Below are 24709 nucleotides of genomic sequence, written 5' to 3'. Positions count from 1 at the left end.
TCCCAACTTACTAAAGCTTTAGAATTAACAGCTAAAACTATAAAGCTCTTAGAAGAAAACAGGAGTAAATCTTGCTACTTTAGGTAATAGTTTCTTAGATATGACACCAAATGCACAAATGACAGAAGACAAAAGATACAAACTGAACTTTACCAAAATTAAAAACCTTTGTACTTAATAGCATAACATCAAGAACACAAAAGACAACACAGAATGCCAAATATATGATATACGCAAATCATATATATATGATAAGAGAACTGTATTTGGAATATATAAAAAGCTTTTACAAGTCAAACACCCCAATATAAAGTAGGAAAAATGATTTGATGCTCAAGGTTTATGTACAAGTTTCTGTATGGATATATGTCTTCACTTCTCCCTGGGTGTGTATCAGGTCACACTCCCTGGATGTGTATTATTATTAATGATAATTCTACATTTTATTTATGTATCTATCTACCTATTTATTTATTTTTTGTGGGACTAGGGTTTGGACTCAGGGCTTTGTGCTTGCAAAGCAGGTGCTCTACTGTTTGAACTACATCTCCAGCCCATTTTGCTCTGGTTATTTTTTATTTTGTTGTGGTTCTGGGGTTTGAACTCAAGGCTTCATGCTTGCTAGGCAGGTGCTCTACCACTTGAGCCACTCTGCCAATTCTTTTTTGTGTTGGGTCTTTTCAAGACAGGGTATCACAAGCTATTTGCTGGGACTGGCTTGTATACTGTGATCTTCCTGATCTCTGCCTCCTGCGTAGCTAGGATTACAGGTGTGAGCCACCAGCACCTGGCTTGCTCTAGTTATTTTGGAGATGGAGTCTCTCAAACTATTTGCCCCAGCTGGCCTTGAACCTTGATCCTGCTGATCTCAGTCTCCCAAGTAGCTAGGATTGTAAGAATGAGCTACCAGCACCTGGTCTGGTAATTCTATTTTCAATTGATGGAGGAACTATAAGAATGTTTCCCAAAGAAACTGAACCATTTCACATTCACAGTGTATGTGGGTTGCAATTTCTCCACATCCTAACACCTATTTAGGTTATTCTTTGGATTATAGCCATCTTAGCAGATATGAAGTAGTATCTAACTGTGGATTTGATTAATGTTGTTGAACATCTTTCTAATGTGTTTATTGGTCATTTGTATATCTACTTTGGAGAAATGGTTATTTAAATCTCTTTGCTCATTTTTTAATTAGTGGTTGCTTAATCTGGGAGGTAAAGGAATGGAAAGTGACTGCTACTGGGTGTAAAGTTTCTCTATGGGGTGATTAAAAATTGTTCCAATATTAGATTATAGTGATGATTATAAAACAGTGAATATACTAAACTATTAAATTGTACATTTTAAACATTTACTTGTTATTTATTTATGCAGTCTGAAGATCAAACTCAAGGCCTTAAACACGCTAAGCAAGAGCTCTATCACTGAACCACACCCCTAGCCCCTGTACATTTTAAGTTGCTTTAAATGTGCAACTTATATATCTTGTGACCCTTTATATATCTCAGCAAAACTTAACAATAATAAAAAAAAAAAGTTCTAATATCTGGGCTCATTTCTGCCATGACCTTTGTGATATTTAACATAGTTTACATGGGCATCAAACACTTTACCAAAGTGTATTTCTTCAATAAAACATGAGTAACTTAAGGGGAAGGAATCAGATTTCTGATTCTACAATACCTCCACTCTTTTAACAAATGGTGTAGGCATTTCGTTTTTTTTTGAGACAGAGTCTCACTCTGAAGCTCAACCTTACCTTGAATTCGCAATCCTCTTGCCTCATTCTCAAAGGACAAGGATTACAGGTACTTGACACCATGCCTAGCCTGGTGTTGGCATTTTTAGTAAATAATTACTGGTTAAATTAAGGGTGTACAATCTCTACTTATTGGTCTATAGCATCTCTTTCCTTTGGTCCCCTACTATTAAGAAGAAACATACTCTTAATTGGGGGTTCATAAGGTGTAATCAAAGGCTTAATTCTAGAGCTCAGTTGCCCATGGAGGATAAATACTAGCAAATTTAAGAATATAAACTCTTCTTCTTGCCTGTACATTTTTTGTAACAAATATACTCTCAAAACTAAAGCCCTAATTCTTACATAATTTATACACTAAAAAGCCTTTTTTGCTAAATTTGTAATATAAAACAAAGATACTTACTGCCAACAAAAGGATCAGACTGGAAAAAATCCAAGTTTGTATCTGCAACTGGATCTGTCAGTGAACTTGATTCTGCATTAAATGGATCTTCCTAAAAGTAATTTGTAATTAAAAGAAAATATTTAGGAACCAAAAATTTAAAAGGTAGCATTTAAAAATAAAATAACCCACACTGAGAAGATACACATGCTTTGAAATATCAATATTTTTGCAATCATAAAGAACATTTAAAACATTAACAAAAAGAACATTTAAATATAAAATTTTTACCTCTTTTGAATGTCTGTCATTCTCAAATTCGGGACAAACAGTCACTACTTCATTTTCATCAGTCACATCAGAAGGTGGTATTTCAGGACTACTTCTTGCCTACCAAAAAAAAATATATATATATATGATATGCAAATATATACACATGCATACATACAAATATGTAATTTGTTTGTTTGGATGCTGGGGATCAAACCCAGTGCATGCTAGATAGGCACTCTACCACTGAACTATACCCCCAATCCTGCCTATAAAATACTAATGCTATATGGACTAACAATAGCTTTTTTTTTTTTTTGTGGAGGTACTGGAGTTTGAACTCAGGGCCTTATATTTGCTAGGAAAGTGCTCAACCACTTTTAGCACACCTCTATCCCTTTTTGCTTTAGTTTGTTTTTTTCAAATGGAGTCTTGTGTTTCTGCCTAGGAACAGACTTGGACCATGATCCTGCTACCTCAGTCTCCTGTGTAGCTGGGATTACAGGCATGCACAACCACACCTGGCTCAGCAATATCCTTTTCTACTTGGCAGAGGAAACTGACAAAAGAAAACTAAAAATTATTAAAATAACAACAAAAGACAAGTAGAACTTATTCATAGAGTGATTTCTTCTCCCACAATGTTTCTTAGAAAAATGGCGTCACCAAGCATCAAAGTCACTTAAGCCAAAAGCTGTCAGGTCATCTTTACTTCCTTTTTGGTCATCTACCACTAGATTAGGACTCTAAATTTTGCTTAGTCTACCTCTTAACTTCTTTCTCAAATTCTCCCCCTCTTCTCCATTCTCACAGTCACTATTGTGAGAAATAGTCCAGATTGCTTTAGTAGCCTTCCAACTTCCTGCCTTTAAGATGTACCCTTCCAACCTACCTTTCTTATAGAAGCCAAATGAATAGATCTAAAATATGAATCTTATCATAACTCTTCTGATTACAAGTTCTTCAAAGGTTTCCACTGTTTTCTTGATTTAGATCATTAGATAAAGAGATTTACAAAGTAGGGCAATATCCATTTCACATCACCCTTATATGTTTCAATGAAACCTAGTAACTTGACTTCTGTGCTTAAAATACAGAATAATATACTAATGACTACAATGTCTAAATAAAATGAAGCCTGGAAAATTCTGCATCCTTAATACCTCTCAAACTGTCATCTTCTCATCATCCTTTCTGTAACTGCTTAAATTTTTGGGCTAAATCAACTCACATAGACTACCTTAACATCTAAGAGTTAAGAGCCTCTAACCATCCCACATTTTTAAAAGGTAAATTTAATCATATTATCTTTTTGTTGCTGCTGTATTTTGTTTTGAGACAGAGTCTATGTAGCACAGGCTAGCCTAGAACTCACAAATCCTCTTGGCCTCAGCCTCCCAAGTGCTGAGATTACAAGTGTTTGCCACCATGCCAGCATAAGTGATGTTTTTTAAACTTGCTCTATAAAAAAATAAATCAGTAAAATTACATTTTAACACTAGCTAAAACTGTTAGATTTACTGGATGAGTAAATTACTCACTCTGTCTTTAAAAAAATTAATCAATCTCAATCGTCCTTAAATGAGGCATGATAACATATTTATATTACATATGATGGCAACAAAACTTTGACCTATATCTTTTTTCCTAAAGTCAATTATGATGGTTTTGGAACATCAGACTCACTGGAGACTCCTGGTGTATGGGCTCAGAGTCTAGATTGTTCTGGCCTTCAACATGTTCATTAAGGTTGGCTGTTTCACTGCTGCTGGTGCTGAGGTTACAATAATCTGTAGCACCATTTACAAGGATGCTGTGTGGGCCACTGCACCAATTTGATTCGTTATTATGATTTTCCAGATCTTTCATTTCCATCAGTCTCATTTGCATCTGTCAACAGAAAGTAGAAATACAAAATAGAATTTATTGTAAGAAATACATGCAACATAAAAATATGCTCAAATTCAAAATAAGGTATTACATGAACTCTATGCTCCTATGTAACCATCTCATATCATTCCATAATATGTTATTCTCCATGTAGAGAAGCCTAGAAATGAAAAAGTAAAGAATCTATACATGGGATCAACCATAAGAGTCCACATGTATCTAGAGGGAATAATTTCCTAATTTTAAAAAATAAAGGTTTCTAAATAAGCAAAATTAATTTCAAATTAGAACCACAAGAGAAGACAGTAAGTTATTACTTATAAAAATAAGCAACACTTACTATTTATGTACTAAATACTGTGCTAAAATATCTCATAAATTTTGCCTCATTTAATTCTCATAGTATCCCTCAGAGATAGGGGTATTATTAATTCTCCCGTTTTAAACATCAAGAATCTGACACAGGTGATTCACCTAGTAAATGGCAGAGTCAGCATTTAAACCTAGTCCACTTAACTAATGCCCACACTATTATCCACTACTCTAATGATCAACAGATGTACAAAATGTGTGGTACTGGCTACAATACACTTATCTGTATAAAATGACTGAAAAACATGATTAATAAACTAGGCAAAGAAGGAGCAGAAGTTAAAGTATTATTGACTAAGAGGACAGATGAGGGTCCATTTCAGCATACTTCTTGCTTCACTTACTGAACTGATTTCCTGTTGTGAATCTTGTAGGTGCTGTTGAAGAGGTTCCAGCTGAGCCTTCCCTGACTCCACACTCTCCTCTAATTCTGCAGTTTCTTGTTGTAGGCGGCTCAGCTCTTCCCTAGCTTTGGCCAGCTCTTCCTCGTAAGTGGAAATCTGTGACTCTTGACTAGTTATTTCAGCTTTTAGAGAAGAGATCTATAATATGGAGGTGAATGAGAAGAAAGGAGGATTAAAAGAAGAAATGTCACTAAAATGTCCCATAGTGCAATACATGCAATACATTTAGTTAGTTTCTATTTTGGTATTTTTGATAAATATTTTTGGTAGTGAAGGGTAATTTGGGGAGGGCTAGAGCAGAGTTGAAGGCACAGACACCATACTTTCAATCACAATTTTAAAAAAAGTTTGCCCTTCTAAAATAACGCCCTTTCACTAAAAAGAACCTGTAATTTCTGATGAACTTTATCTACCTCATGTACCAACTGCTGACTAGATTGCCACCTAACAATAACAACAAGTAGGAAAAACAATGAAGGTACAGATACAAGTAGCCTTTACCAGCTGGGCCTCCTCAGCACATTTCTTTCTGACTTCCTTGAGTTGTTCCTCCAGTTGGGCTTTTTGTTCATCCAATTCATCAAGAAGTTCCTGTACTTGCTGCTTCTGGGCCTGTAGTTTCTGCAGATTAACATTCTCCCTTTGAACTTCATCTTGAAGATCCTGAAATATAAGAAAATTAACGTATTTGTTCTCTTTGGGGGCAGGGGGAATTTTTAAATCTATCTTAAGGGAAAACAAAATCTTATTTTATTAAGTACATTGTTGGTGGACTAAAGCAATCTTCACTTAATGACCTCTCCCAGATTTAAATATTCAATTTGCTTACTCAAATCTGCACTAGGGTGTTTGATGGGTTTCTCTAACATGTTGAAAACAGAACTCCTGCCATTTCCCCCTACATCTGCTTTAACCTCAATCTTCCCTGTCTCAGTTTTTCTGGTCAAAACACATGGCATCTTCTTAGATTCTTTGCTTTCTCTTACATCTCATCTCTAATGTCAGCAAATTCCCCCTACATCTGCTTTAACCTCAGTTTTCCCTGTCTCAGTTTTTCTGGTCAAAACACATGGCATCTTCTTAGATTCTTTCTCTTACATCTCATCTCTAACCTGTCAGCAAATCCTTCAAATGGTATTCAGAAATGGACCACATTTTTTTTTCAATGCTTGTGCAAGTCACTTTTACCTTTCTCCTGGACTGTTGCCTTTCAACTAGTAGCTAACACTGCATGCACTCATGCTCTTTCCAAGTATTTTCAGCACCTTAACCTACTAAAAACATATGTCAATTATCACATGTTCTCACTATATGTGGAAGTGAAAAAGGTGGCCTCGTAATAGAATACTGGTTACAAGAACCTGAGAAGGTAGGGAGAGGAAGTGTTGGGGAGGGACAACATGGTGCAGCTTGACAGGAGGAATGACTGCTAATGTTCTATAGCACAGTAGGGTAACTATGGCTGACAACAATTAGCTGAATATTTCAAAATAACCAGTAGAGAGGGTTTAGAATGTTCTTAACACAAAGAAATGATGTATGCTTGAGCTGACAGATATGCCAATTACCCTGATCTGATCATTGCACATTATATATACATACTAAAATGTCACATTGTACTCTATACATATGTATATTATACATAATTATAATATTATATACAAGTAATTCTTTTGTGATACTGGGGTTTGAACTACGGGGTTGTACGCATGCTAGGCAATCACTCTACTACCTGAGCCTCTAGCAAAACATGTTTTTCAAAAAATGAAATATAAAGCAAAACAAACAAAACACCTGTGCCAAATCATATCATTTCTCTACTCAAACCTTGCACTGACTCTCCATCTTACCACAAAAACCAAACTCCTTATAAGGGGCCATATGATCTGATCTCCCAATTTCATTTCTTATTGTTTGCTTCCTCCCTTGGTTAGTCTTTTTTCACTCACACTGACTGCTTTGCTGCTCCTCAAACACCACAGATATGTACCCTCTCAGGCTCTTCCATTGTTTAGCCCTTCTTCTTAGAAACTTCTTTCTTAGGTACCCAGTCCCTCATCTTTTTCAAGGCTTTGCACAACTGTGATCTTCCCAGTGTAGTGTTCCTGACCACAACAACCATCACCTACTTGCTCTATTCCCAATTCTCACTTAAAAACAGTGTATTAATTGTGTTTACTTTCTTCATTGAAATAATTGAATTACTGAGATAATTCACACATCATACAATTCACCTATTGAATTTTTTTGGCAGTATTAGGGTTTGAACTCAGGGCTTCCCACTTCTTAGGCAAGTTACTACCACTTGAGCCACTCCCCAAGCCCTGAATTCACCTATCCAATGGCTTTTAGTTATTCAAGGAGTTGTGCAATCATCAGTTCAAGCTTTTTTTTTTGTGGTATTGGGGATTGAACTCAGGGCCTCAGGCATGCAAGGCAAACACTAAACCACTGAGCTATATCCCCAGCCCAATTTCAAGCTATTTTGCAACATTTCTATCAACCCAAAAAAGAAACCGTATACCCATTAGCAAGTCACCCCTCAACTTCTATCTTTACTACCTTCTTCCACAAACCCCAATTCCTCCCCTGCCCCAAACAACAATCTACTTATCTCTATGGATTTGTCTATTCTGGACATTTTATATGTAGTTTTTATCTGATTGGTTTCTTTAACTTAAGATAATGTTTTCAACATTGGCAAATAATTATTTTAAACAACTTTACAGAGGTATAGGTTATATAGCCATTTATATTTCACTAAACTTAGTAAATTGGGCATGGTAGCTCATACCTTTTATCCCCAGCTATGTAGGAAAGCACCAATAGGAGGATCACAGTCCAGGCTGGCTAAGTATAAAGCAAAACCCTATCTCAAAAATAACCATAGCAGAGGGGGCTGGTGGAGTGGCTCAGGTGGTAGAGCACCTGTCTAGCAAGCTCGAGGCCCTGAATTCAAACCCCAGGATTATATAATTGTGCAACCATCATAAGTAAGTCTCAGAAGACTTCCATCACTCCAAAAGTTCCTTGTATTCTTTTGCAGTCAGTGTCTTCCTCTCATGCCTGATACAACTAATGATCTGCTTCTTTATTGCTATAGGTTTTGTATTTGTACAAATTTCACATAAATGGGACCCAGGGCATGGCTAAGTGGTAGAGTGCTTGACTAGCAAGTGAAAGGCCCTGAGTTCAATAAAAAAAAAAAAAAGTCTTTCTTTTTTTTTTCACATGAATGGAATCATATAATAAACCATCTACTGTATCTGGCTTTTTAGAGCTACTGTAACATTTTAGAGAGTCCTGTGTGTTGTTACATGTAAAAAGAAGCTTTGCTGGGCACCCGTGGCTCACACCTGTAATCCTAATTGGGAAACTGAGATTAGGAGGAGTTTGAGGCCAACTCAGGCAAATAGTTCTTGAGACCCCCATCTCCAAAATAACCAGAGCGAAATGGACTGAAGGTGTGGCTCAAGCAGTAAAGCGCCTGCTTTGTAAGCATGAAGTCCTGAGTTCAAACCCCAATTCCATAAAAAGACAAAAACAAAAACAAAATCTAAGAATGTTAGAATAAAAACTTACCATAAAGTCTCTGAATTACTGTATGGATTATACCAGACAGCACCATCATCATAACAGTGAACACTTTAAAGGGCTCCTACAAATGTACTAGATATTATCCTAGACTCTACATAAATTAACTCATTTATAATCCATATGAGAGATCTATCTACAAGGCAGGTACTATTTTTAGTCACATTTTATAGGTATGAAAAATAAAGCACAGATGGGCAGTAACTTGTACAAAGTTACAAGTTAGCAAGCAATGGATTCAAATTAGGTTCCAACTTCAGAGTTTGAACCCTTAACCACCATTATTATATGCTGTACACTAAATGTATCACACATATGTGTGCTACTATTTTCAAATACACATAGATGGTTCTGGGATTAAATAGAACACTGAACAATGTTTTTAATTGCTTTTTTCTTGTATTTTCTCAACTGCTTAATCTAAAAATAACATCTCACTATTTTGTTTTTAAAAGATTCCTTTAAAAATGAAACGCAACAGATGACCATGAAAGACTCTTCCAGTGTTAATATTCTTTGAGTCTATGTGATCAGTTTTTTTTTTTTTCTTTTTTGGGCAGGGGGCAGTACTGGGGCTTGAACGCAGGGCCTTCACTTTGAGCCACTCTACCAGCCCTATTTTTGTGAAAGGTTTTTCAAGATAGGATCTCATGAACTATTTGCCTTGGATCATGATCCTCCTGATCTCTCCTTCTTGAGTAGCTAGAATTACAGGAGTGATCAGTTTTACAATGGTGAGTTCCTCTACTATTTTATCTTTAATTTTTCAGTGTTCCATAATGTTTAACCTAAATTTTTAACCTTGCCTACATAATTAACTGATTCATACTCAAATACAGACATACACCTTAGTTGTACACATGGCATTGGCTTTCACTAAATCCACAAAAGTTTAATTTTTGTGTTACCCTGTCCAATAATTTCAGTTTCATTGTTGACATTCTCCATTTGCACACATCCCATAAATTCTACCTTAAACATCTGTCCTCAAATTGTTCATCAAGTTATTCTAGCTTTCACCATCCTGCCACTGGTTTGTAACTGGATTTTCTGCCTTTATTCCTTCCTATTCCAAATGTAAAACTTGCTTTAAAAAAATAATTAATTGCAAAGGAAATTTTTTTAATCACTATTATTTTTTAAATATGTGATGGTTCTTCTTATCTGTAAGATAATGCAATAAAAATACTATGAAATATTAGAGCTTTCAAATCTGGACCCTAAGTTATCCTTCATCTGTTACAACATTCTTTTCTTGTGGCCCAGCCTCAGAAGTCTTTCTTCTTTCCCCGACAGACATTATCCTTCAACATTCCTGTGTCTTACCTAACACATTTCTTCTGTCTCAAATGTCCTTACATACCATCACCATGTGGAAACCTACTATTCGTTCCTTAAGGCCTGGACAAATTTAATCTCCTCTGACACAACTTTACCTGTGCTATTATAGCAGTTTATTCTTAAGCTCTACTGACACACTACACTGTATGATGATTACCTCTAACATCCCTAGATTACCTTTGTAAGCTAAAGGAAAAATCCCATGCTTCATCTTTTCTTGATTTTTCAAAATCTAGTACAATTCCTAGAATCCAGGGGATTCTAAATGATTGTAACTATCACATGATTTTAATAATTTTAGAGAAACTAAGGAGAAATATGCTTGAAACTGAAAGAGCTAAAATTCTTTTACTATAATAAGAAAAGCTTACCTCTATATGTTTTATTTATTTGAATTTTTTTGGTGGTACTGGGACTTAAACTCAGGGTCTTGTGTTTGCTCTATCACTTGAGTCACATTTCCAGCCCTTTTTGCTTTAGTTATTTTTCAGATAGGGTCTAATGTTTTTGCCTGGCCCAGCCTGGACCTTGGTCCTCCTATATATGCCTCCCACATAGCTGGGATGAAGGTGTGCATCACCACACCCAGCTTATTGGTTGAGATGAGGTCTTGCTATTCCCTCTATATTTAGACTAAACAAAATATTAATACTTGGCCCAAACTGACCTATGATAAATTCTTTGAAATTTTAAAAATAATACTTATATTTCTATGCCATTCAATATTTTTAGTCAACAGACCAAGGCTGATCTGATACTTAAAATTTTAATTATATGAAAATAAATTTTACTGTAACTATGGTATACATGTTATATTTTAAATATATATTTGTATATAAAATTATATTTTGTGCTACTCTTACACTTAGGAAGGCAGAATAACAGCTTCACCTTAACACAGTATGGTTTTCCCTTGGTATCTGGTGTATGAGAGGGACAAGCTCCAGGACACACCCCCCACATACAACATCCCATGGACACCAAAATCAAAGTCCTTTATATAAAATAGTATTTGCATATACCTATGCACATCTTCTTGTATACTTTATATCATATCTAGATTACTTATAAAACCCAATTTTGGCATGCACTACTGCATTTGGCAAACATTACATTTTGGTGGTGGTACTGGGGTTTGAACTTAGGGTCATACATTGCCTAGGCAGGCACTCTACCACTTGAGCCATGCCCCCAGCAATAAAGATTACGTGTTTTTTTTTTACAAATTGAAGTCTTGTGACAACCCTGAGTCAAGTAAATCTAACAGATGCTATCTTTCTAATCGCATGTGTCCACTTTGTGCTTCTGTGTCACATTTTGATAATTTTCACAATATTTCAAACTTTTCTATCTATTATCAGTGATCTTTAATATGACTATTATAACTGTTTTGATATACCATAAACTGTACCCATGTAAGATGGTAAATTTAATCAATAAATGTTGTATCTGATTTCTCTATCAACCAGACTTTCCCTCTTCTCTCTCCCCCTCCTCAGGTCTCTCTATTCCTTGAGACACACCAATATTGAAATTAGGCCAATTAATAACCCTACAATAGCTTATAAGGTTCAGGCGAAAGGAAGAGTTCATATCTCTTACATTAAATCAAGAAAATCCACTATTAAGACCTACTGCTCAGGAAAAAAAACAAAAAACATTCCCTTCAAAATATTACTGCCCACCTACCAAACATCTGGTCACCTAAGAGCTATGACAGAGATACACATGAGATTAATGCTTTCACGCTTGCTAAGAAACATCCATTCCTCAGCCCAGGGACCAAGGAGTACTTACAACTTTCAACCCTTATTATTTAAGAAAAACATTTCTTAATCTATAGGTACCATAGTCAGTGATTTCTTTGATGAATCTGGGCAAAATAAACCAAAAACCTTCAAGAAAGGATTCATTATTCTACATACCTTTAAGAACATTCCTAGAATTAACTTGGAGGGTAACACACACGCACAGGAAATCAATGCGAGTTGTATAGCTATCCTTATCTCAACTAGCAAAAACCCTTGGTCCTTCCTATTATTGCTTATACTCTTTCTTCAACAAAATTAGAGGTAAGGGCAAAATAGTTTCTGCCAGGTAGCGAGGGGGTAGGGGGGAAAGGGAGGGGGCGGGGGAAGGGGGGAGAAATGACCCAAACATTGTATGCACATATGAATAAAATAAAAATTAAAAAAAGAACATTCCTGATTCATGAGAGGAAATCAAAACACCAACATCAACAGAGTTTGATTCCAACCCTCATGGATGACTTCAGTAGAGGAAGCAACAGCAGATGTGGTAGAAAGAGTAATAGAACCAGAAGTAGAAACTGAAGATGTGAGTCAAGTGCTATAATCTGATGATCAAACTTTAATGGATAAAGAGTTGCTTCTTATGGATGAGCAAAGAAAGTGGGTTTTTGGATGGAAGATGCTTAGTGAAGATGCTGTGAACACTGTTCAAAGACAACAAAGGATTTAGACCATTACATAAGCTTAGCTGGCAAAGCAGTGGCAGGGTTTGAGAGAACTGACTCTAACAGAAATAAGTTCTACTGTGGGCAAAATATCATTAAATAGCATCACATGCTACAGAGAAATCTTTCATAAACGGAAGAGTCAATCAATGCAACAAATTTTGTTGTTGTTAGTCATATGTAAGATTGATGTCTTTTATTATAAAGCCAATGAAGAAAAATATGATTTGTCTTAAAAGGGTCATATAAGAAAAGATCTAGAACATAGAGCTAATTTTTAAAGTCTGAATAGAAAAATATATAGTGCAATCATAAATATGAATTTATGAATGTGCATAGAAAATATAGCAAAATGTTAACAATGGTTCTCTCTAGAAAAGCTCTCTTTTTTCTTATACTTTTCATATTTTACAAAGTTACTTGAGTCCATGTTTCTTTTGTACTGGAAAATGTCAAGTTTGCTTTTAAGTATCACATCTCTGATGGACTCATACCAATATAAAAATGTCATCATCATCATTATTATTATTATTATTATTTTTAGTGGTGCTGAGGATCAAACCCAGGGCCTTATGCATACATGCTAGGCAAGCAGTCTACCACAGCTATATCCATAGCACTCCAATATAAAAAGATTCTCACATGACTGCATTTTTATGTAAGAACTACCAATATTAGAATTAATGCTGGTTTCCTTTAAACAAACTGAAACGTTTTTTCAAAAATAGTATTTTGGTAAGTCCCTCAAATATAACCTCAGAAGACAGGCTTACATTAAGAGAAAAGGGAATAAATAAGCCAATATAATATTTACCCATTCTTTCCCTTTCTCTTCTGAAATGCAAACATATCCATATAACTTTTCCAACCTTACTACTTTTTCTTATCTCTTAGCTTCAGTAAAAATCTATATGGTAACACATAAGTACAGACATTAACGAAAAGGTTACTGAAAAAACATTCACAGTGAAATACTTTAAGATGCATGAGTACCTGCCCACCAAGAGTGAAGCCCTGAGTTCAAACCCCAGTACTGCCAAAAAAACCAAAAAAATTATCACTATAATTAGTGTTTCTCCATGTCTGTTTCTAAATATGGAAAAAAAATCTTCTCTACAGAAATTCCATCATAAGTTCACTAATGATACTCATTTTCAGTAAGCAAATTTAAAAATTAAACTGCACAAAGTCAAAATAAACAGTTGCAAATATACATATTAACAGGAATTAATCAAATTTCACCGCAAATTTACCTGTAAGGCTACTGAAATTTCCACATTATCATCAGTATCCAAAATATACGTGGCTATTTTGTTTTGGTACAGATTTGCTTATTCTGAGACTTTCCACTGGACCTAGACAATTTTCGCTTAACCTTAAGGTGGCCCTTTGAGAAGATCCACTCCTGGGTCAGTGTGACCTCAGCACTTTGAAATGCCAGTCCCTCAAGTGAGGGACTGAAAACATTTGCAGATGCCCTCTCAGTTCTGCTCTATTTTCCCTGATCGTGCTCTACTTGCCTCACAGTGGTATGAAGAACAAAAGCAAGGATGGTGGCAGTAACTAGAGAATGTCAAGGATGAAGTGAACAAGATTAATATAACACAGTGCCAAACTTTTAGAAAAACACTAAAGCAAGACACATCCAAGATTCCTAATCTAGGAATGAAAATCCTTGAGCTGGAAATTTGGGATATAAAGAGAAATTTTAAGGAACATATTCTGTTTCTAGAAACTACTCAAGTTATTGAAAAAAATCACAAATTCATTCCCATCCCTCCACACTCTATCAAAGTGCTATGAGATAGTGAAAATAAAATTTAACACCTAAAACTCTTAGACATAGTAAGAAATAAAAACAATTAATTGTAGTTACCCAAGTCAGATGTACAACTAAAGAAGCAACTTAAGAATTAAACCAGTGCTCACTGCCTGGCTGATGAACTAACAAGTGTATGTGGAGTGCTACATGAGGAACAAGTTTTCCACTAACACTCTATTCTGGCCCAGTGAACAGAACTGGATAGTAACCCTTGCTACAACTATTTAAAAAAAAAAAAACGAAAGAAAAGAAAAGAAAAAATTAAATCAATGAAATATTAGCAACATGAATAGGTCTGTGTGTATTTCACATAAATACATAGTAAAAATAAAAAGGACACTAATTTGTGAATAAAATATTTACTTTAAAAGACTATCTATAGACATGTACTGGTATATCTGTATCAGAAGAATTATGAAAGAGAACAAGAGGAATTTGAAGCATTTTATAATCACACAAAAAGTGCTAATTATTTTTTAACTAATTAAAAAAAACTCTACAAATGAATCCAAAGTTACAAGTTATCTGGTACATTTATTATATATACTCAAAATAAAAAGTATAGGATTATTCTTAATATAAAAAGGTGACCAGCTGTAGAGAAAGAAGCTTATGTGAGAAAATAGAAAGGATGCCTATTAAACTAGGGTGGGTATAAGAAAAAAATCCCTGCCTCTGTTTCCCAATTATATGCTTCCCCTTGTGTTTTAAAGAGCACACATTCCAAAAGAATGTAGAGTTCATGTACCTAATTTTATTTCCAACTAAAATAAGTCATTCCTCTTCCTCTGAAGAGAAAAAAATTAAGTGAATTAAAAATTTAAAAATAGACAATTACTATGAGTTACCAATTCTTAACTGATGAAATATAAATAACTGGGAGTTTGTTTTGTGTGAGGTTAGTATATAAAAGATATGGAAAAGTTTGACTCCACAATACCTACTATGTTTACAATCTTTTCTGCCCATGGTTTCTGGGTTTATCTTGTCCTCATTTTTAATTCTACACACAAAATCAAAGTTTATCTCCATCTAAAAATATATTATCAAATACAGTGGAAGATATGATCCCAGGCTTAAGGTTAAGGAGTTCATAATACAGGCTAAAAGATGCTAGAATCAATCAATCAATCTATCTACCATCTACCTACCCACCTGTCCATCCGTCCATTTGTCCATCCATACACACATCAAGGTAGCATGTAAGGCAACATACAAAACATAACATGTAAGTAGATACACATTCCTCTAAGAGTTCCAACACAGAAAAGACTGATACATATATTGAAGAGATAGAGAAGACAAAGTTTAAGAGAAGTGGTGGGATTTGAGCTGGGCTTTAAGGCATGGGTAGAATTCAAATAAGCAAGGAAGCATAGAGAACATTCCAGATTATACCAACAAAAGGTTTGAATAGGAATTAGTAGGAAAACATGCAGCAGAAAGTTCAGAGTCAAACAATCAAAAAAAGAAAAAGGCAGCGTTTAGAGGAGGCTTTGTCTTTCATCTTTTTTCTACCTCTAATATATCCATGAGGTATGACATCCACCTATTAACAGCGCAGAGAGCCCTATGTGAAGATAGAAGACAGATAAGAAAGAGCTTGAAGATGAAAAGAGGATATGAGACAACTGTAGGGTACAGAATGGTGAAATTATTCAGAGCATTTACTGAACACATACCAGGCACCAATCTGGTAATGAAGAACATTATCTGAATTATCTCATTTTATGTTTGTATCACCTTTGAAGTGTTTGGTATTTTTATTATGCTACAGAAGAGAAAGCTAAAGTTGTAGTGTGGTTAAATTACTTAGGATCACACATCTAGGAAGTGGCAGAGCCAGGAACTAAATACAAGTTTGTCTGTTACTAAACTGTTAATAAAAACCTCTATGCAAAATGAAGAAAAGAGCTGGGAGTGTACTCAAGTGGTAGAGGACTTGTCTAGCAAGCACAAGACCCTGAGTTCAAACCCCTGTACTGCCAAAAACAAACAACAGCAACAATAACAAACAAAGAAGATGACAATACTGTATAAGAATGAATTCCTACATATTTGTTGACTAGTCAGAAGTAAAATATTAGTTAGATTGTACATAGACAGTTTAAGACAGGAAAGAATATGGGTCTGCCTTCTGCTCTTACAATGAAAAAAGCTCAAACTATAAGCATTTGAGATAAAATAGCCTTTCACAACTTTTTTCTTTAGAATTTGATCACTTTGGGCCCAATTTTTCCATAGAACTTGACAAACTAATAGTGTATCTCATAAAAGCTACCAATCATCATTTACTAAAGTAAAATTTGAAGTCATCTTAGGAAAAAAAATCTTGAACTTAAAGCTTTCAAGATGTGAGTTCATGGGACTATACACAGAAAAGAAAATTGGGAAATTATAAAAGTTAAAAAGTAGATATTCTACTTTAACTGAATTAGAAAGACTATATAAATACAAAACAGAAAACTCATCTGGGGTGTATCTTGGTGGTAGAATGTGTGTTTAGTATGCACAAGACCCTGGGTTGAATTCCCAGTATCAAAACAAAAATAAAACAAACCAATAAACCTAAGCCTTTTGGTTTTAAGGGTTTGGTTTCTGTGCTTGAGATACAAGCTCATGTAATCACTATTTGTGACTTTATTAATATGGAAAAAAGCAAGCACATGCAGAAAACCCAAGTCTGGATTAAGCAGATACTCAATGACAGGCCAAAATGTCTTTACTTTCTTCCGTAATGCCTTCATTTTGCCATTTCTTGTTAGTACCTCCATTAGAAAGTAAAGTCAGAAAGAAGCGGTGAAGTACTTTTTAGATTCTGCTATTAATTAATAGCTCTACCTGCCTTTTGTCAGAAAAATCAGGAAATAAGTACTTAGAGTTGGAATTATTTACAAATTTTAATTATCCATGTCAGTTCTAGTCTTTTGCTGCATTACCAAAGGAAAAATCAGTTAATTCAACAGATAATAGAATCTACAATGTTACTACTTGTGCTTCAGAAAATTGAAAATGATCACAAAAGTGTAGTGTTTCAATTACTTGTAGGTATCAATTATCATTATTCTTCACATAGCACTTAATTATCATTGATGATACAGAAATACCTGTATTGGGGTAATATGACTAATGAAACTACTAGCCCGAAGCTTTAATTAATCCGCTGCTACTTTTCAATAAATTTATTTTCACTCATTACTACCTGACTTGCACTAAGCAAGCTCCAAGATGTTTTATACTTATATCACCTTATGCAGAAAAATTCAACAATTTGGACTTCCAGTGTCAATCACACATTTTAGATTTCATGAAGTACAGGGTTATCTTACTCTCGCAGCTAAGTAAGAACAAGTACATCACTAAGAAATTCCAACAATAAAACTTCTATAACTATTAAGAAACTAAAATTCAAGGATACCCACTTAGCCTGAAAGATGTAACGTAAATTTTAGTGCTCTTCTAAACTGGCTATTTAAATCTCCACTGTCAAAAGATGCAGTAGGGAAAAACCAACAGGAAGATGTACTCAAATAAATCTATCATAAGAACCTATGTACTTGAAAACAGTAACTGGCTAAATTTAAACTGTCCAAGATTATATTAGTAACAATGTTTCTTCAGATTGATTATAGACTTTTGTCTTTCATTCTCAAATTATTTCCAGTAATAACTGCTTAAAGTGAATGACACATTTACATTGCTTAAGAAGCTTTTAGTGAGGCAGATGCCTGGTGGCTCATGTCTATAATCCTAGCTACTTGGGAGGCTGAGATCAGGAGGATTGCAGTTACAGGCCAGTCCAGGCAAATAGTTTGTGAGACCCCATCTTCAAAATAACCACAACAAAACAGAATGGAGGCGTAACTCAAGCGTTAGTGCACCTGCTTTGCAAGCATGAAGACTTGACCTTAAAACACAGTCCCACCAAAAAAAAAAAGCAGCTTTTAAATTGCACAAAAATAATGAAATTCAAGTAACTTACCCTCCCATACCTAATTTCACTACCAGAAAGAGAAATATATTGGTGATGATCTCTTCACTTTCATATCACTTTTAGGAAATTCCAATAAATACAATAAATGTCGTCATCCAGTCAGAGAATCAACTGCCAATAAATCTCTTGGGCTAGCGGAATGGCTCAAGCTATAAGAGCACTTGCCTAACAAGCATGAGGCCCTGAGCAAACCCAGTACTGCGATAGACAGACAGATAGATGATAGATAAACTGATTGACAGATAGATAGATAGATAAAGTAAATAAATAAGTAAGTAAGTAAATTGCCAAGAAGTCCCTCTGGCTTCTTCCTCAATCCTTCAGTAAATCCTTCTCTTCACCCTAATATAGATATACTACAGCAGAACAAAACAATGGGTTTAACAATTTAAGGTTTTCACCTTTTTTTTTTTTTTTGGGTGGTACTGGGGTTTGAACTCAGGGCCTTGTACTTGCGAGACAGGCATTCTACCACTTGAGCCACTTCACCAGCCCTAAGGCTTTCACCTTTTAAAAACTATTAGTACAAGTAGAGAAATCCAACATACAAATAACATATTAAAATTTTCCATCCCTCGGATCTTACTGGCAACTGCTACCAGTGCTTCTACATCCAATCTAATGTATGTGCTAGAGCAGTATTTGGGAAATGGTACCCAAATAACATGGCACATGTACTGCTTACCAATCTAAATCAAACAATGTCCAATTTTCTATATTTTTCCTGTTTGAAACATTCATTTTGTCTCATTTCTCATATAAAAGCAGGTTTTATTATTTTTTCTACTTGTAAAATGAAACTATTTAACACAGCACTTAGTGAAAATGAATTAAATCTCTTTATGTCAAAGTTTAAGATACCCTATTAAACAATTCATAAAATGTTATTTTAAATTGTTCTATATAATCTCCCACCATACCAGTAGTATGAAAAACAGCCTTTGAAATAGTAGCTCTTCTAGGTAACAAAATCTTATACGCATGTATGGGAAAGCAATTTCAGTTTTCATGATGATGATGATTATGGTAAGATGATCTCATTCAATTTAATTTTATTAGTGTAATAATATTCACATCAAAAGTCATTCAAAGTTACCTTTAATGATATATGCAGGTAAATATCATTAGAATACTTTCCAAACTAGAAATCTACATTGAAAAATATTGCTTTCTCATTGCAATATAATCTTTCAAGGCCATAATTAAAAGTAAGAACAATTACTTTATAAAAATAGATATTTATATCACAGAAATATTATGTATTCCCTAGATCTAATGCCATATTCATCAAAATAGTAAATATACTTAAACTGAATATTTCTAAGCCAGAAATAGTATAGTGTATTTTATACTTCACTTACCTGAACCTCGCTTGTCCTCTGTTTAATAGCATCTTCCTTCTCCTTAAGGTCCTGTTCCACATTATTCTTTTCCCTGGAAGACCAGCAAACAATGCAAGAATATTTGAGAACATCAGCTACAGCTGGTATGGTTATCCATCCTCCTAATCCTGAATCGCTTTTTAAATACATAGTGAAACATTCAATTTTTAAATGAAGGGCAGATTTTTCTACCCTCCTTAAATTATTTATGGAATAGGAATCAATATAAGCTGTTTATAAAAAAATTGCTTCCTCACTAAAATGTGGTGAGAAGAGAACAGATTAAAAAAGGAAGAAGAGAAAAATAATCAATGAAACACTCAGGTTTCACTGATCTCACTGTTGCTATGGGAATACTGTCCAATGAAAACTGCTGCTGAAGAAAAGGAGGAGTTGCATCAGCTCTGTAAGCTTAACCCTTCAGTATCACTGCCAAATCAAATGAAAATGGCTATAGAAACAGTGACAATATTAAAGGAAAAGGCCATTTGCTGAACTGTGAATTTCCCCTTAAATCATCAGTGTGTATCAATTTTAGAATGCAACAACATAGAGAAAATGGAAAAGATTGTTCATATATAGGTAATTTGCCCTGTGAAATACCACATCTCCTCAAAAAAGCTATTTTGGGACCATCTATCAAACTCGATCGAATATCTAAAACAATGTGTACCATGTAAAAAAACCAGTAGCATTTACCTCTTCTACTCTTAAATCAAACACACTAGTCTCTACGTTTATTTTGAAACACAAGTACCTAAATTCTTATGTAGTTTGATAATGTTATGAATGAGTCTCAAGAAACCTTAGAATTATGAAATAAAGGTATTTCTTTGGATGTAACAAATTTAACTGCCCATGTTTACCAAAATTAAATCTCTCTCTCTGTCTCACACACACACACACACACACACACACACACACGCACACGTGCACACGCACATGCACACACACAGAGCTAATTCCCTTCCCTTTTTTTCTACAAAAAGAAAAAGACCATAGAAATTTGCTGTAACACTTTCAGGTGAAGGGGTGGCAGGGGCAACATGGAGAGGGGAAGATAGCATTTAAGCGACTTGTATGGGAGAGTTCTCATTAGAGCTTCGTAACTCTATTTCAATTTCTATTCTAGACAAGCCCAAATGTAATCTCAGGCTCCATTTAGCTCTAGCATAGCAGACAGTGAGAAAATTATACCAAAAGAGACACGTAAGGAACAAACTGCATGCTTCATTTATATTTCTCATCTTTTTGAAGTGAGATTTTAAATGCAGACAAAAATCAACTATTTGTTATGGGTATGTAGACACAATGATCTTAAGATTTGTATGGAAGGAAAATAGCACACTAATAAAACTATTTGTGTACTGTTACTTTTAAATACTTGAGATGGCCAAAGAGCTCACTAACCATTTGTCAGATGGGTCACAATGTGGGTCGAGATGTCCTGGAGATTTTAAACAGTCCCTTACCATGTGAATCATCGTTGCAACCTGTTCTTTCCATCTTTCAATCTAGTTATTATGCAAAGGCCATCCCCTACCTCCAACCCTTATCAAATTAGGTAAAATCAAAAAAGAGAAAAACATAAGGGCATAAATCTGAAAATATCACACAAATTGTGCAAGCTCAATCTTGGAAGTATTTTCTTTTCTCCTCATGTGAGCAGATGATGAATGTTTTCAGTCCTGCTGCAGTATGTCAGCGATAAGTCACATGAAAATCTAGTCCCCTCCCCTCACAAATCCTTAGAGGCATTCCACACAAGGTCAGTTCAGTTTCAGATGGTAGATAATAACAAAAATAGAGAACATTACACAGTATCATAAATCAGCATTGCACACAGATGTTGATATGCATCATTTCAATTTTTTCTGTTCTTCTATTAACTCCTGATACTGACAGTGTCTGCTCAATTCTTTCTGCTTTGCTGTTAACCCCTGTTATTGACAGTCCCTGCTCAGAAGATCAACAGTGCATGCAGGAAAATAAGGTTGCAAGAAGACAATGAGCTGACTTAAAGTAGCCAAACAGAAGAATGACAGAGCAAAGGAAGGAAGCTCACTTGGTAAAAAGGGAAAATGGATCACAAATGACTCTCAGCTGTAACCAGCACACACAGTCTATGTTTGAGTAAAACATAGGAAGCTTGAAGAGCACAAATGTCTGTTTGTAATTTAAGGTTTATGGGGGGCAGGAACAGTGGAGATCTCTCCAAACATATCCTGAAGACCATTACCAACTAAATAAAATATGGGAACCTTTAGGCATTATTTCTTCTTAATACAAAGATCAACTAGATTTAACTTTCAATTAATTTGTATCTCACAAAATTCTGGTCTCATAATAATTCCTTACATAATGAAAACCAAGTATCATAATATACATTGCTCAACAAAAAACTTTAAAAATTTAAATGCTTAGTTATATCACTTTCTATAAAACCATTATGACTGAAATCTGCCCTATAAATCAGACTGAAATCAAGTAATATTCTCATTGTCTTCAGATTATAATTTCAGAGATACCAAATTGTTATTCTGTTGTCTTGCAATGGCTCTCAGCCTCTATAACTATCCTCTTATTTCAGGCAAGTAGAAATATCTAAACATATACTTGGGCGCATAAAAGATGCTTGTCCATATAGCTTACATTCTCCCCTCTTTTGAACATGTATATTTTCCCAAAGATGATACATGTATAACCAACATTAATATTAATTAATTTTAAAACTTTTCAAGGGTCTATGTCACAATAAAAAGTGATATTTATATGCAGCATCCCAAAGAGCTCACCAATATATGTTGTGGACAAGACATCAGTAAGATACATTTCAAAAAACAGATGTGTGAGCCTTTTGCCCAAACTACTACTTATCCTGCATGTCATGACAGGAAAAGCTATTGCCTTCATCTCAGTAATTTCCAGAAGAAGAGAGAGCTTATAATCCTCATCATCATCTACTTTAGATTATCTCTCTGGCCCATTATATTTATTGCACATCCTGAGGAATCCACAAGTACCGAAGTTATGCAGAGAGGCAGGCATAGAGTTTCCTGGTATTTCAAAGGCAAACAATTCTGATTCCATGTTTCCTAGTATATGAGCCATCAAGGAAAGCAAGGCTCAGGCTCACCTTTCAGAAGAGCATGGTGGTAACTGCATAAACCTAATATGAAGCAATGGAAACATATTCACAAGGACAGTCAGACTGAGGAGCCTGCAGTTCACTTCCATTATCCCAGGCTGTATTAAGAAGAGAGTGAGCCATCTGTCCAAAATCTGATACAATTCTAATATTATAATAGAGACAGAATAAAATCACCTTCAAAATCCTTCCTAGATGCATAGTTGTACATATTTTTTCTGAACATAAGCACCTACTGCTTTCTCACTAGAAAATGGTAAACACTGGAAACTTAGAAAAATGAAAATGCATGAAGCTGTATTTTTCTGTCCTGAGATTTATAAAAATCCTTTTGTGGCACACTTAACCCTAAAAATGCTATTATTGAGTACCTTAACTATCAATCTCTCTTACGAACAAAAAATATTATATAGTCTTCAGTAAGGCTCCTGGGTCTTACAGAGAACAAGAAAATTAACAAAAAACTAAAGATCTGGATTCGAATGTGGCTCGGCTGTGAAACAGTTTTTCTAACTCTGATTAGGTCACTTAACCTTTCAGAGGTCAAAGCTTATTTTTCCATATGTAGATACTAATATCTCCTAGCTTTGGAAGGTAAAATATACAAGCTGTCACATAATTAGGGAGAAAGCAAACCTTGGGCTAAATATTAACATTACTGAGAGCTTTAAATGGTGATGAAGTAATTTTTAAACTTGTAAAAAGAACTTATAGTTACAAAAAAGTTTAAAAACATTAATCTAATACAGGTTCAAGATATATAATAGAATCACTAATATACCTAACCCTCTAAATCCTGTCTAAATATCCAAAATAATATTAACTATCCTCTACTTTCAGAAACTTATTATATGCTTTTCAAAACATATGATTTGAAGAAAAATAATCCAGAATTAAAATACCAAGGCTGGTGTATGGCTCAACCCTATGGTAGAGTACTGGCCTAGCAAGTGTGAAGCCCTAAGTTCTAACCCCAATTTAGAAAACAAAAAAACAACAGCTCTACCACCGATCATCTTAAATCACTGCAGTAATAGCTATTTGTTCTGTTTGACCCTAGCAATCCTTCTTCAGGACACTGCTCCTCTCTTTTTCCCTCACCTAATGGTTTTCTGCCAATATGGTTCAAACAGAAGATGCCACCTTTTTGTAGCTGCTATCTCTCTGAGCAAGAATTGCCTGGGGACTGGCTCCTGATCCAGGCTTAATCAATCATAGTACCTCATCTCACAATCACACTGATTAACTGTGGATGTACCTATGACCACAGACAAGGCAGTCAGAATCTTTATGATGCCTTTATTTGAAATTAATAAAAAAGTACTATTACAAATGATATACATTACTACTACTACTGCTACTGTTGCTACTACCAATGATAACAACAACAATAATAAAGAAGCTAGCATTTATTCAGCATCTTCTGCATGACTGGTATTAGATGATAAGCACATTACATTAATTATCTCATTCATTCTTATAGAAAATCACTTCAATGAAATGAAGACAAGCAAATGTAAGTTCAAGTGCTGTTGGCAGTTGTTGTCCCTACTTAAACAATAATAAAATTTTTCACATAAAGAAGCTAAGGTGAAAGGCAGGGTCAGAGGAAGTCTTATCAAGACTTAAACCCTAGTTCCTGACACCTCTTGTGATAGTTAATTTTGTGAAGCCACAGTATATAGATATGTGGACAAACTACAGCCTTGATATTGTTATGAAGGTATTTTTTTGGCGAGATTAACAATCAAATCAGTAGACTCTGAGTAAAGCAGATTATCCTCTATAATGTAGGTGAACCAAAACCAATCACAGGAAGGCTGAAAAAAGGTAGGAGAAAGGTCCCTTTATAGGGTATTCTGTCTCCAG

At 34.8% G+C, this 24709-nt stretch overlaps 1 protein-coding gene across 4 annotated transcripts in view; it reads right to left on the bottom strand.

Annotated features, from left to right (window-relative positions):
* Eps15 (epidermal growth factor receptor pathway substrate 15) overlaps window positions 1–24709 on the bottom strand; it is a 141131-nt gene that overhangs the window by 33173 nt on the left and 83249 nt on the right. For all 4 annotated transcript variants that reach the window (XM_074080161.1, XM_074080158.1, XM_074080159.1 and 1 more), the window contains 6 exons: window positions 19672–19744; window positions 5585–5746; window positions 5024–5221; window positions 4104–4307; window positions 2439–2537; window positions 2169–2259 (listed from right to left, as the gene is read on the bottom strand). In XM_074080161.1, the coding sequence (XP_073936262.1) occupies window positions 2169–2259; window positions 2439–2537; window positions 4104–4307; window positions 5024–5221; window positions 5585–5746; window positions 19672–19744 (827 nt within the window). The remainder of the gene's footprint in view (window positions 1–2168; window positions 2260–2438; window positions 2538–4103; window positions 4308–5023; window positions 5222–5584; window positions 5747–19671; window positions 19745–24709) is intronic.

The sequence above is a fragment of the Castor canadensis genome, chromosome 7, assembly GCF_047511655.1.
Source record: "Castor canadensis chromosome 7, mCasCan1.hap1v2, whole genome shotgun sequence".
NCBI classification, from domain to species: domain Eukaryota; kingdom Metazoa; phylum Chordata; class Mammalia; order Rodentia; family Castoridae; genus Castor; species Castor canadensis.
Note: the sequence above shows the minus strand (reverse complement) of the source record. Positions and strands in the feature narration are given on the sequence as shown.